General features: G+C 31.4%; 1 protein-coding gene across 1 annotated transcript in view; it reads right to left on the minus strand.

Annotated features, from left to right (window-relative positions):
• Positions 1-4,024: 4,024 nt before the first annotated feature.
• Positions 4,025-14,310, minus strand: part of LOC117168714 (UPF0183 protein CG7083) — a 24,731-nt gene continuing 14,445 nt past the window's right edge. The window contains exon 8 of the mRNA XM_033354429.1: positions 4,025-8,812. Within this exon, the coding sequence (XP_033210320.1) occupies positions 8,615-8,812 (198 nt within the window). The 3' untranslated portion in view covers positions 4,025-8,614. The remainder of the gene's footprint in view (positions 8,813-14,310) is intronic.

The following is a 14,310-nucleotide window of genomic DNA, read 5'->3' on the forward strand; positions in this document are numbered from 1 at the left end:
CCCCCCCCCCCCCCAACTTCCAACGTGGATGTATTTTATGAAAATATAGATATTATTGGTCTTCAAAGTAAAATATACAAAATTCGAGTGTACCTCGAGTATATCTCGAGTATACCTTTTCTGATTTCAGTATATTTTTCACAGATTTAGGGGAACGAGTGTCCACCTAGATTCTAGCCCGACCACCTGGTCCCTCACGTGAACAAGCGTGGAATTTCCCCCCCCCCCCCTAAACTGTCCACGTGGTATATGGATGTCCCCGAAGTACTATTCCAATCGAGCTCAAACTTTCCAGAAAATTTCCATGAACCTTCCTGAACAAGTTTCCAACGTTAATTTGGTTCAAAATTCGTAACAGAATGTATAAAAAAATGTCTGTTAAGGGTGTTGGTTAAATCCAACTTTGAATTTTGTTTATAGGTACGGCACTGACTCAATATATATTGTTTCCGCAGGATTTTCGAAAGAAAGAAAGAAAACTTGTCGAATATCTGGGGTTTTGCGAGATCCTCGGATCAATAAAATGTTGAAAATTCAAAAAATTTGTTGAGACAGTATTTTAACGGTTAGAATCGTTTGCAAATTTATTTTTTTACTCGCAATTCGAACATCATAGAAGAACTCTTGAACGCAATAACGTTTTCGAAGGGCTACGTCTTGATGATGGTGACCCTGATTTTGCGAAATACGTCGCAAAATGGAGAAAAATGCAGAATAAAATGACACGTCCTATGCGTGTGTGTGTTGTAACTGAATTTGTGATCATCCACCAGGCTAGCTGTCAACTACACGCCATGCCGTCGGATTTCACTAACATCCTTAAGGCCATGGTGACGAGTGGGTCACGTGACTAGATTTCTACCTTACCGCCCCTTTTTTTATTTCCCAACTTATTTTCACACGAAGCGCCACATAGAGTTGAAAATTTGGGATAATAAACAAGAAGCACTAAGAATAGTGGATATGGTGGATATGGTCACCTTTCTTAGTGCTTCTTATTTATTATCCTAAATTTTCAACTCGATGTGGCGCTTCGTGTGAAAATAAGTTGAAGATAAGCAACATAAGTGAAAATAAGCAACCTTATCCCTTCTAGAATACTATCTGAAAGAAATATAGGAAGTCTGTACCTCGAACTTATTTATTTGTAAATTCTAAAAGCTATTTTCTTCAATATTGTACAGGTAATAGCGGAAAACGTAATGTAATGTCATTCTATCAGGGAGGTTACTCCGGATGAACACAAACCTGATCTGCATTTGCCTTCAGACGCGCAGAAGAGAGATGTGGATATATGGTTATATACATTTTTGTCTCAATCATAAGGTATTGGCTTTATGTGAAGAATGGCTTTCGCAGATTCCATCAAATGTCAACATTTTGAGGCCCCAGAGTCAGAAAAAAAGTTTTAACGTCCGTGTTTGTCTCTCTGTCGTCCTTATCGTCTGTATGCCTAATGACTTTTGAAAAGCTAACCTGATTGGATTGTGCTTCGGCAAACTTACCTATTTAGGAACTGAAAAGAAAGATCGAGTTCTTTAACCAGCTATTTTGGATGAAAATTCAAAAAAGTTCAAAATTTTTTAGAACATTTTTTCAAGATTTAAAGCCTGTACGGTTATGACTTTTTTCCTGAAAAGAAAATTATCAGAGTTATAACATTTTTAAAATACAAAAACACAAACAAAATTAATATTTTAAGCGAAACAACGCATGATATGAAACAAGTCAAGAGAAAAAATTTTTTTGAAAAACTCAAATTTGGTCACACAAAAAATAATTAAAAATAAAAAATTCTATTTTGCGGTAAAAATGTGGAAAATGCGAAAAAAGATCGCAAAAGAAAAATTGTGCATCCAAAAAAGATCCACATTAAAAATTTTTTAAAAATTTTTGAAAAATAATAAAACAAATTAAGTTTTTTGACCAATGACACAAGCTATGGAAAAAATGAATGAGAGCAAGTTGCTCGCCCAAAAAGGAACTACAAATTGTTCAATAAGAATTTTTTTTAAAGACGCGTATTTTTTGTTTTAATTGTAAAAAATAACAAAGGAAGGATGAAAATATTTTCTTTCAATCGTAAAAAATAAGATTAAAAAATTTTTAAATTATATTCTTGGAAAAGCAACAGAAGAGACAAAAAATATTTTATCTAACAAGTTTTTTTTTTTGCTAAATTATGACTAAAAATTTTCTTAGGCCATCCTTACGCTAGGATGCATATTTTTAGTTTAAACCGTAAAAAATCACATTGGAAATTAAAAAATTTAATTTACGAAAAAATAACACAAGTTGCAATCAAATGTTTAATAAAAATTCTTTTTTACATAGGATGCGCACTTTTTTTAGTTACAAAAACAAGACAAGGCAAATACGTATGTTTGAATGTCAATGCATATTATTAATTGTAATAATGTAAATTTATTGAAATGATAGACTTTTCAGTGTAGCTGAGAATAAAAACAAGTCTGTGCACAAGCATGAAGGAAATACTAAGACCGAGCGCGTAGCGCAAGGTTAATACATTATCGAGTACTAATATCTCGAATACTAATATCTCCGAGTACTATTGATGGAGTTCCGAATAGCGTAAACCGCTTATTCTTTTAAAGCTCCGTATATGGCACTTATGTATTTTGATGCGCTGATTACGAAAATGATAGTGAAAATTGGCGATTAGTCGATTTTCATGGTGAAAACCATGAAAAATCCATAAAAATAATGGTTTTTTATGTTTATCTTAGTAAATAACAAAAATTTACAAAAAAAACTTCAAATAAATATTGTACATCTTTTAAAAAGATATATTTTATGTAAAACACATTTTTACTCTGCGACTAATAGTTTTCGAGAAAAACGACGATAAATATAAAAAATCACAGAAATACAAGATAATATGTAGCGGTGTGACTTAAATGGTACGAAAATATTTTCACTATCATTTGTGTAATCAGCGAGTCAAGTCAAGAAAAGGGACAGGGTGTGACCTTCCATTATTTCTGTGACCTGTCGCAGGGGTGCCTTCCCTCCACCCCACGGGACGTTGGAAAAGGGGCAGGGGTATGAGCTTACATTATTTCTGTGACCTATCACGGGGGTGCCTTCCCGCCCCCCACGGGACGTTGGAAAATGGGCAGGGGTGTGACTTTACATTGTTTCTGTGACCTGTCATCGGGTGCCTTCCCAACCCCCACAGGACTTTGGAAAAGGGGCAGGGGTGTGACCTTACATTATTTCTGTGACCTATCACGGGGGTGCCTTCCCGCCCACCACGAGATGTTGGAAAAGAGGCAGGGGTGTGACCAAAGTTATTTACCCCTCAGTCATTAACATGTCACTTAAAGGAAGGGGACTTTGAAAAGGGGGGTCGGATGTGACAAAAAATATTTGCCCCTCAGTCATTAACATGTCAATTGAAGGAAGGGGGCTTTGGAAAGGGCGCCGGATGAGCCCAAAGTTTTTTTGGGATGCGTGGGGGCGGGAAAGCACCTCTGCGACAGGTCACAGAAATAATGGAAGGTCATCCCCTGTCCCTTTTCTTAACTTGACTCGCTGATTACACAAATGATAGTGAAAATAAATTCGTACCATTTAAGTCACACCGCTACATATTGTCTTGTATTTCTGTGATTTTTCATATTTATCGTCGTTTTTCTCGAAAACTATTAGTCGTAGAGTAAAAATGTGCTTTACATAAAATGTATCTTTTTAAAAGATCTACAACATTTATATGAAGTTTTTTTGTAAATTTTTATTATTTACTAAGATAAACATAAAAAAACATGATTTTTATCGGTTTTTCATGGTTGTCACCATAAAAATCGACTAGTCACAAATTTTCACTATCATTTTCATTATAAGCGTGTCAAAATACATAAATATACATAGTATGAACGAAATCGTCGGTTTACGCTATTCGGAACTCCACCCCGGGAAACAAAAGGTTAATTGGATACTTAAGAACTTAAATAACTAAAGAACTAAATATATAAATAGATTGAGTTATTCACTAACCAGCCAATTTTACTTATGACTTTTTGAGATCTTTTATTTTCAGGTAAACATACAAAAGGTGTACGCAATGCAAAGTGTATGCGATCCAATAACTTTAATATGTATAAATAATTATTCGTCGTTATTACAGCGAACAATTTCGCGTATTAACTTTTACAATCACTGTACGAAAACAGACGAGTTTCACTCCGGCCCTTTCGCTAATGCAGCTTTCAACAAACATTCATTCATACCGGATGCTTAATATTTCACTAATGTAACAAATAAACTGTCAACTCATTATATCACATTCGGTGAACTCGTTATTAAAATTAATGTCAACGAATAATGTTAAAATTATTTTTTAATCATATATTTTTTTGTACGTAAATTAAGAAATGTTTATCACTTTTCACGTCAAACTGAATATTTAATTTTTATTGCACTCTTCAATTTTTTGCTAAGTTGAACAGACCAACTTGCAATGTTTTTAAAATCAGCTGATTTATTGCAAAACAATTGTATAGATGCTTTACCTCATTTTCAATTTTAACTAATATTTTATCACCGATGTGATATAACAAGTCTACTGTAAATATTCTAATTTGATTGTTGTGACGAAGCAACAGTAAAAACTCCAATGTCCATGTACGCTTGGCACCAGAAAATCAATATTTCAGTATCAACTAATACCAAAACGCAGCACATATAAGTTGAAAAAACAAATTGGCACGAAAAATGAGTATTCAGATATGGATGAATAATAAATAAATGTATATTTGAATCACTCTTATCATAAGCTGGTTCTACTGAAACATTGACTTGGTGAACGGTGAATTGAACTTCGATTTTGGTAGAGTAATCGATCTAGGGAATAGCCGAGTTGCGTTACAAGTAGGGAAAAATACTTATTAATGAGAAACTCAATTATTCCCTTTTTTGTAAGTTCCTCCCTTCTACATAAACATTCCCTAATGACAAGAGCAAAATTGTTATTAGATTACTCTTACCGTCTGAAGGAGCTATTGAAAACTTCCTTTCTTTATATAATATTGCATGACCCTAAAATTAAGTTTTTTTATTCTCTTTATTTTTTTGTTTGCAGACATCTGGATAATGCTGTCTAGTTTCAAGAAAAAAATTATCGAAAAGGGCGAATTTCGCTCAATTTTCGATCTCCTCAGAATTCCAACTCGAAATTATATAGCTTTTGAGTGTATAAAAATACAATTTTCAGTAACACATGTTTCACAATGATATAAAATAAAAATGAAGATAAAAAATAATGATTGAATTGATAATAGAAACGATTATGTAAAACCAGTTACGAAGTTCAGAGAATCCACTCAAATTTTGACGTCAATTAAGTAAATGCTCAATCTAATGATCTATTTGCGGTACTAGTTTTGGAAATGTATTAGAAGAATTCTACAATGAAAATTTTTGCGAATGAATTTTTTGATAATTTCTTTGTCAATCGTCTCTAGGTTTCGATTCGCGAAATCAACTGAGTGTATGCCTTTACCAGCGAATTTTCTACTGAATAATTATTTCAGTGTACAATATTTCTTGTAAATTTACAGAGATCTCTACTTTTCTTCTAAAATCGAAAATCTTAGCCTGCTTTATTATCCAAGATTTCTCTTATACTCTTACATACGTATTCGAAATCCTTAATAGAAAATATAAATGTGTAACTATGGAGGTATTATTTGCTTAATTGTACATAGTCGTTCTATTTTGTACATCTACACTCTACAGTGTATTGTTTCACACTTCGAAGTCTCCATTTTCATTGCATTTCTTTGATATCTGGTCGAATGAGCAGTTGTAGTCGAAATGATAAATTATTCAAGATGATGGAGCGAAAACTACTTAACAGGAAAATGTATAGAAAATGAAAAGTTCGCAAAATTTAAAAAGAATTCTTATTTCATATAGTTAACTTGAATTCAATCATAGCTAGCAGTGCTTTGTGCCTTTCTTTAGAAAAAAAAAACTAAACTTTCTTGATCAAAATATTAAAAGTTGATGTAAAAACACAGACAATTTTAATTTTCCATATTCTGGTTTTTAAACAGGGATTTAATATTGGTTTTGAAACCATCCATTTAAACTGAAAATAGTTTGAAAGCTCGAATTAATTATTTAAAGCTTCAAAGTGGAGATTACAGGATTCTTCAAAGTGCGGAATAAAAATTTTTAAGTTTTATTAGCCTGAAATTGAAAAGTTTGGAATAAAATGTAATTTCAGTTTTAAATTTTCCTTCTTTAAAGACTTAAATTTATTCGATTTCAAAATTATTGACTTTAAGACTTTGAATGAAAAAATGTTTAACTTTTTATTAAAAATACTAAATTGCTCAGAATTTCCTCAGGTCGATTTACTAAGCATTGTAAAATATTTTATTATAGAGAGGAAATTTTAAGAAAAATTGATGAAGAAATGTAACTCGCTAAATAAAATTAATTTATTAAAAAGTTAATTCGATACAGCTACCGTTATTAGAAAATTTGAATTCTAGCGGCAATAGTAACAGAATTCCCGAGCACTGATGGCTAGATAAAATTGATCCGTAGTTATATTAACTCCATATGTATTAACTCCATGAATATCATAAAATCATAAATTAAACTTTTATAACATGATGGTAATTATGCAAACTTGTGAGCTTCGGATAAAGATAGTTAGGTTCTCTTAAACTGTTTCGCACTGTAGTAAGAATATTATAATAACTTTATATGTAGGAGGTACAAATTTTCAATTATTTTGTCCAGAGTAATTAATTGATTTCGAGATTAATTTACTAATGAAGATACCATATAGAATATATACATTCTTGTCGATTTATAGAAACCAACGTGGGTCCTACGTATTTTCACAACTGAATTTCATTCCAGATATGTACATACCCTTGAAACTGTAAAAAATGTCGGGCAGAGATCAGCAATCGAAATAGGCAATTAAAATACCTAAACTTTACAGATTTCATAACTAGGAAAATCTTGTCTATAGAATTCAACTAATCAAATTAGCTATTCTTTCTATGTCCCAATGCAATCGTCGGGTTAAATATTATTGCGCACATGAATCAGGATCGATAAATATTCTAAGCATTACTCGACGATCTATCGGCGAACACAAGAGCTTTACATCTATTACGCTTATCAAGTATGAAAACGAATCCATACCTTCATCACAATGTATGTTTCATTCTACCCACGTCATTATCATTGTCTCCTCTTAGTCGCAAATTTAACCATCTCTTCAAAAACGAATATTATTGTCCTTCAAATGTAATTTTAAAATCAAAATGTGGTCTAAGCTGATTTAAAAAGCATTGGTGGCTCAGCATTTCTCGCGTCTTTCTGACTTTTTACGCTGTCAAAAATTACGTGCCAATAATGTCTACTTCATAGACGATCTTTAAGAATCTGATTTTAAAGAACAAGATACTTTAGATAAACACCTTATTAAGTTTTACAATTATTAGTATTACTCATTTACTCTGTTACTGAGTTTAACTGTTACTCATTGAATATTATAATCATTGTCCATTACTATAAACATTTTTTACTTTCTGTTTTACACTCCTTTCATTGTGATCTCACGAAAAATTCGCATACGAATATGCCAATTTTTAAAACGCCTAAAGCGACCACTCTGGCGTTGGTCGTCTAAAGCTACCTATTATGCGCCTTGAGTTGGCCCCTCGCGTTAACACGTATAAGCGGCAATGAAGAAAAAAACGCAGACAGTTTTCGTAATGAATACTGTATGGTTTCTCCGAATTCCTTTGAATTTTTCCAAATTCATTGAATTCCTCTTAATTCTCCAAATTCTTAAGACATTAAAATTGTCCCAGGAATTTAAATTGAATTCAGAAAATTGTAAGATAGTTAAAAGAGTTCAAAGGAATTTGAAAGAATTTAAAAGCATTCCAAGCAATTCAAAAGAATTTAAAAATTCCAAATAATTTACTATGAATTAAAGGCAATTCAAGTAAATTAATTTAATTCCAAATAATATACTAAACCAGAGTATTAAGCACTAAAACAGCCTGCTGTTGGTCTCATGTGCGTACAAAAACGAGGGACCAAATCAAACAGCAGAGTGGTAAGTTTATAATTTTAGACGACCAACGCCAGAGCAGTCATTATAGATGGATGTACATTCTGAGAGAGGTTCTTTTATCATGGAGGTAACGACTTAATTGCAGTTACGAAAACTGCATTTTCCAATTCTGATTTCAATTTTCATTCCAGAAACTAGTCCGTATTTTAACTTGCCCACGGAGTAAGTAAATATCTTCAATGATACTTATATGTACTCCAAAAATGGTTTCTTTTGGATACGCTCAAATGGACTGGTTGCAAACTCGATTCTCCTTCTTTTCGAAGTCTTACAGCCTTTCCATGACTTTAACTGAGTCAATCCTTACAAAGTCCTGCTTCTTCGCTTCCACCGGAAGTCTCTTAGCACACTGAATTAAACTCTGCACAAATATTTTTTGTAGGGTTTCCGTGTTTAGAGATTTTTTTTGTTTTTTTGTTTTTTGTTTCTTTGCACCAAGGTGGTGCTGTGTAGTTTCACCGGGTTTCAAACCGCTTACCAGGGTCACGCCGTGGTGTAGAGAGTCACACTGGCAATATGATGATTCGCCATAACTTCTACGATGGCGTCACGGATCCCGTAACAAAAGGTACATCCGAACGGATTTGTGGTGTTTGTAGAAGACGAGCGATTTAGAACCACGGGTCGAGCCTTTGCTTTTAGATGTTGGCTCACTCTGTCCCATTTTGTATAGGCAGTGATCTAAAACATCACCTTTCGTTATTTCAAGGAGCGGTTTGAAATTTGAATGGGGCGAGTAAGTGAGGTGAGCTAAAGCTGAATTCATGATCATGCAAAGGATGCGAAAAGGACCTTATGAGACGATTTTTAATACATGCTACACTAACATCGGATTCTAAAATCTAAAAAATATAATGTTATACAGTTGAATTTCAATCATAGTGGGATGAGTTAGAGTTGCTTAAAAAAAACCGTTTCTCGTTTTTAAATCCTATGGATTTCAGATAAAATAAGCAATTATTTCAAAGCTAGAAAGCTTTGTTAAATTGAAGAATCTTTAGTTAATTCCAGGAAACACATAATTCAGATAGAAAAATTTATACTCAGATTAATTTGGTTCAATTTCGGAAATAATAACAAGAAATAGTTTCAGCTTGAATGCACTATTTAAAAATGAATCGAAATAGTTCGTATTTTTCTCAGTAAATCATTTTTATAAATTACAAAATAAAGAATTTCTAGACTAAACAGAAACCTGGTTAATTCTATATAATTAATAATAGTAATAATAATAATAAAACTTCCTCTAAACTTATAAGCTTTTTGAGGAAGTTTTATAATAATAAAACTTCCTGAAAATGCTTATACGTTTAGACAGAAACATTAATTAAACGAGGGATATTTTTCAAAATTAGTGACATTTAACTTGAATTCAGTTTCAATCAAAATGATCAATTACTTCAAATTTCTTTTAACATAAGATCTTTATTTTTTAAGTTTTTCAATCTCAACCTTTTCTAATTGCAACAACTTTCAATGGAACTAGTTTGAAATTTCATAAAATCTAACAAGTTTAATTTAAATTCTATTGAGAAGAATGTTTAAGTTGGAGCATTATTAAAAATTTAATGTCTCAAATTGCATCACTTAAGAATTTGATGATTATTTTTTTTTTAATTGAATTAATTAACATGAACAAAGTAAATTTTGAATTTGTTTACAAATAATGTAAAACAATAATAAGAATCATTGAATTTTTCACCAGAATCTAACAAAAAAGATTTTTTTTAATCTTTCAAACGACTTTTTTTTTATTTGAATACAATTGAATTGACGTGTGATACGTAAATTTTAAATTTCTTCTCGAATTTCTCGAAAATGAGATAAGTTTAGAAATTTCAAAGAGATGAATATTTCAATCTTCAAACTGAACTAAATTCACCTTCTTTCTCTCGAATGGTATATTTTAAAGTACTTTAGTCAGCCTTAATTCCTGTATAGAACAGTTTAAAACAGAGAAAGGCAGTCTACAGCTGATAAAATTCCCTTATCAAATTTTATGTTCCCCGTTCGAATAATAACTGAGCCAATCGGTGCTTAACTTTGATTACTCAACGAGAACTCTTTGGGGCCATCCATATACCACGTGGACAGTGGCCAGTTGGGGGTATCACAGAACTCCACGATTCCGAAGCTTTTCGGTGCACTCAATGGCTATTTATTACACTGACAAATCGAAATAACTTCAACAATAAATTAGCTAGGCTGATTAGGCCAACGGATTCACATTCAGCGAGCAAAAATCCATTAAAATGATTTTTTATGTAAATAATTTAAGAGCGGGTTTTTCAATCCCTATTACGAAAATGCAGGGGGTTGTATTCTGATGACATTTCAGCTTATAAGTTGATCAGAAAATCTGACAGAGACTATTTATAATTCTAATTCGTCTAATTAGTCAGTTTTATTTCAAAAACGTGAGTCCCAAAAATCATATTTTCGTAATAGCGGTTAAAAAATATAATACCCACATAGCACACTTTCCGAAAAGAAACATGGTCTTTTCTTGGGACTTGGTCCAAGTGATCAGTAGAAAAAAACCAATCTGCCCTAGGTTTAGACATAGGTTAGGACAGAAGTTCATGTTCGCCAAAAACAAAAATATATATATATATATATATACATGACACACACGACACACACGCGCCAGCGTGTGTGTCCAAAAAAGTTGAGGCCGTGTAATTTCATATTTGCAGCAGGTTATGAACGTCAAAGAAGCAAATTCATGCGGTAACTGAGCGACGAGATATTTAATTTTAGAAAATATCTTCTCCTTCAGAATACACTTTGAAATATTTTAACTTCCTTCCAGTATTTTGAATTCTATATGATTCAAACGAATTCTAAACGTCTAAATGAATTCTTAGCATTTTACTCTTTTCAATTCTTTTGAAGTTTTTTTTTAATTCTCTTGAAACCTTTACAATGCAACAGCCATAAATGTGAATTCGTCCAAGTCTTTTGCATTCTCTGAATTCTACGCAATTCTCTGAATTTTTCTTAATTTTTTCAATTCTTCTCAATTGTAACACTGTTTTAAATTCTCTAAATTCTCTGGAATTTTCTGAATTCTTCTGAAGTATGTGAATTCTTTTGCATTTTGTGAATTCTCTGAATTCTTCACAATTCTCTGAATTCTTCTGAATTCTCTGAATTGTTTTAAAATGTTCTGAATTCTTTAAACAGTTCTAGATAGTTTGAATTCTCACGATAGCACTGAGTGAACATTTTTTTCAAGTATTTTTAAAATCATTCTAATACACGCTGAATTATTCTAACTTTCTTTGAATATTTTTAATTCTGTAGAACTCAAACGAATTATACAGAAATTTTGAAGATTTTTTTATTCCTTAAAATGTTTACAATACATCTTAAACTGTTCTGTATTTTTTCAAGTCTTTTATATTCTCTTAACACTCCTGAAAAATTCTGAATTCTTTAATTTCTTTTGAATTCTCGGAAATATTTTGGATTATTTTAATTCTTTTACATTTTCTTAATTTTTTTAAATGATCTAAATTCTTTTGAGCTCTTTAAATTATTTTGCACTCTGGGAATTCTTATGAATTATCTGAATTCTCTGATTTTTGTAAATTGCATGAATTCTTCTGAATTGTAAAATTTTTGAGTTCTATGATTTTTTTTAAATTCTCCTAAATATTTTGAATTCTTTGTATACTTTTGTATTCTCTTTTTTTATTATCTAAATTCTTTTGAATTCTTTGAATTGTTTTCAGCACTGAAAATTTGTTTGCACTCTGTGAATTCTTAAAAATATTCAAAAGATATAAAGGAGTTCAAAATAACCTGAAGGATATTTTAATGATTTCAAAATAATTAAAAAGTATTTTCAAAGGATCAGTGATATCGCGACAATTCAACAAATTAAGAATAGTTTGAAGAGTTCAGAACATTCGAAAACTATTCAGAGAATTAAGAATAATTTAGAGATTTTTTGTATTCTACGAATTCTACTCTATTGTCTGAATTTATTTAATTCTTCTGAATTGTCTGAGCTCTTTAAATTCTCTGATCTTTTTTAAATTCCCTATATTCTTTGGAATTTTGTGAATTCTTCTTAAGTCTCTGAATTCTTTTGCATCTTGGAATTCTTCTGAATTCTCTAGATCCTTCTTAATTCTCTAAATTCTTCTGAATTTCTTTAATTCTCCGAGTTGTTTTAAAATTGTTTGAATTCTCTAAAGTCTTCTGGATTTTCAGAATTCTTAACATTTGTCTGAATGTTTATAAATTCGCTAAACTCTTTAAAATTCTCTGAAATCTTTTGAATTCTATGAATTCTTTTGTATTCTCTTAATTCTGTGGAAATTCTCTAAATTCTTTTGTATTTTGTGAATTCATTTGAGGTCTGTGAATTCTATTGTAACCTGTGAATTCTTTGCATTCTTTAAAATCTTAAATCTTTGAATTCTTCTCAATTTTTTTACTTCTCGCGATACCATTGAATTTTAAAAGATATTTCAGAAAACTCAACAATTTTAAATTCAGAAGAATACAGGGAATTCAGGGAAATCAGAGAATTCAAAAGTTATTAGAGACTTAAGAATAATTCAGGAGAGTGAAGAGAATGTAAAAGTATTCAGAAAGTTTTAAAACAATTTAGAGAATTCAGAAGAATGCAGAGAATTCTGAGATTTCGGAAAAATTCAGAGAATTATGAAGAATTTAGAGAATTGAGAAGAATTCACAAAGTGCAAAAGAATTCACAGACTTCAGAAGAATTCACAAAATACAAAAAAATGTAGAGAATTTAAATGAGAACCGAGAACTAAAAAGAGTTTTACATTTGAGAAGAAGTTTAAAAAATCAAAAAATTCAGATAATTATGTAGAATTCGGAGCATGCAAAAGATTTGGACGAATTCAAAATTATGCATATTACATTTTAAAGATGACAAAATTTAAAAAAATACTGAAGGAAAATAAATTTTCTAAGATTTAATATCTCGTCGCTCAAAGTACATATATATATTAAGAATCGAGAGAAAAATTTGGAATTTTATACAATTTCTCAAAAATGACATAAAATCATGTTAAAAAGTGCAAATATTCATTTTGATATTTCACCTTTGGTTCTCCATAATATGTGAGAAACAATAAATAATTAAATGATTAATTATTCCATGATAGCACAGCTACCTAGAATTTTGTTTAAATCCAGAATATCGAATTCAGAAGTCGCACCGAATGCGCCGCACAGCGACACAGGTCCAAACAAAGCCGCTCTGGCGGCGCATTGGGTGCAACGTCTTCCCACATGATAAATAATTCACCAAAAATATGAGTGAGAAAGCTAACTTGCAACTACAAATTAACTTTGCCTTCGCATCAGCTCGCTGTATTTCAACGTCTTCAGCATTGATTAATATTTTGGATTTTTAAAAAAATTATTCATAGAAAATTATCGTCACTTTTTAACATAATTTCATGGCATTTGTATGCCATTTTAAAAAATTCTCATTTTTTCACTCGATTCATTCGTAAAAAATTGTGCATTCTTCATTAAACCTGTGTAAAATCTTATTAAATTGTTTTCAAATAAAAAATGTAGACGGATATGAACCTTTGTTTAAACCTAGACTAGACTTTGGGTTTTGATACGGCCACTTACACCAAGTCCCAAGAAAAGACAGGATTTTTCGGGAAAAAAGCTATGAGGGATCTCCTACACTTTTAAAGATATTTCAATTTTTCACTGTGGAAACGGGCCCCTTAAGCATTTTTGAGTCAACATATCTCGAAACACTGATGTGATGGATTATTTTTGGGCAACGGATTCGGTTTCAACATGCCGAAAACCTTCGGAATCACCTGGTGAGATCTCTGTTCAACAAATTTTTTTTTGTAATCCTGTGTTATCCAACCACAACCACATGTCACAAACTAACCAACTAATAGATTATTTTTTAAATATAAACATCCTTTCATTTCAAAAGTGCAAAGTGGTAATGTAGCCAACACTATCAGAGTGTATGAAAACGAAATGTAATTTATTTTATATAACACATGCATGAATATGGCCGTTTCTCATGCCTGTGGAGTGAATCTAGGGTTCCCATTTTCAAGGGCATAGGTATGTAATAGCCATGTACACCTATGCTGTCAAAAATTATTACATCATAGATATATAACGGTTATTACATATCAATTAGCTGACAC

Source organism: Belonocnema kinseyi, chromosome 3, assembly GCF_010883055.1.
Source record: "Belonocnema kinseyi isolate 2016_QV_RU_SX_M_011 chromosome 3, B_treatae_v1, whole genome shotgun sequence".
NCBI classification, from domain to species: domain Eukaryota; kingdom Metazoa; phylum Arthropoda; class Insecta; order Hymenoptera; family Cynipidae; genus Belonocnema; species Belonocnema kinseyi.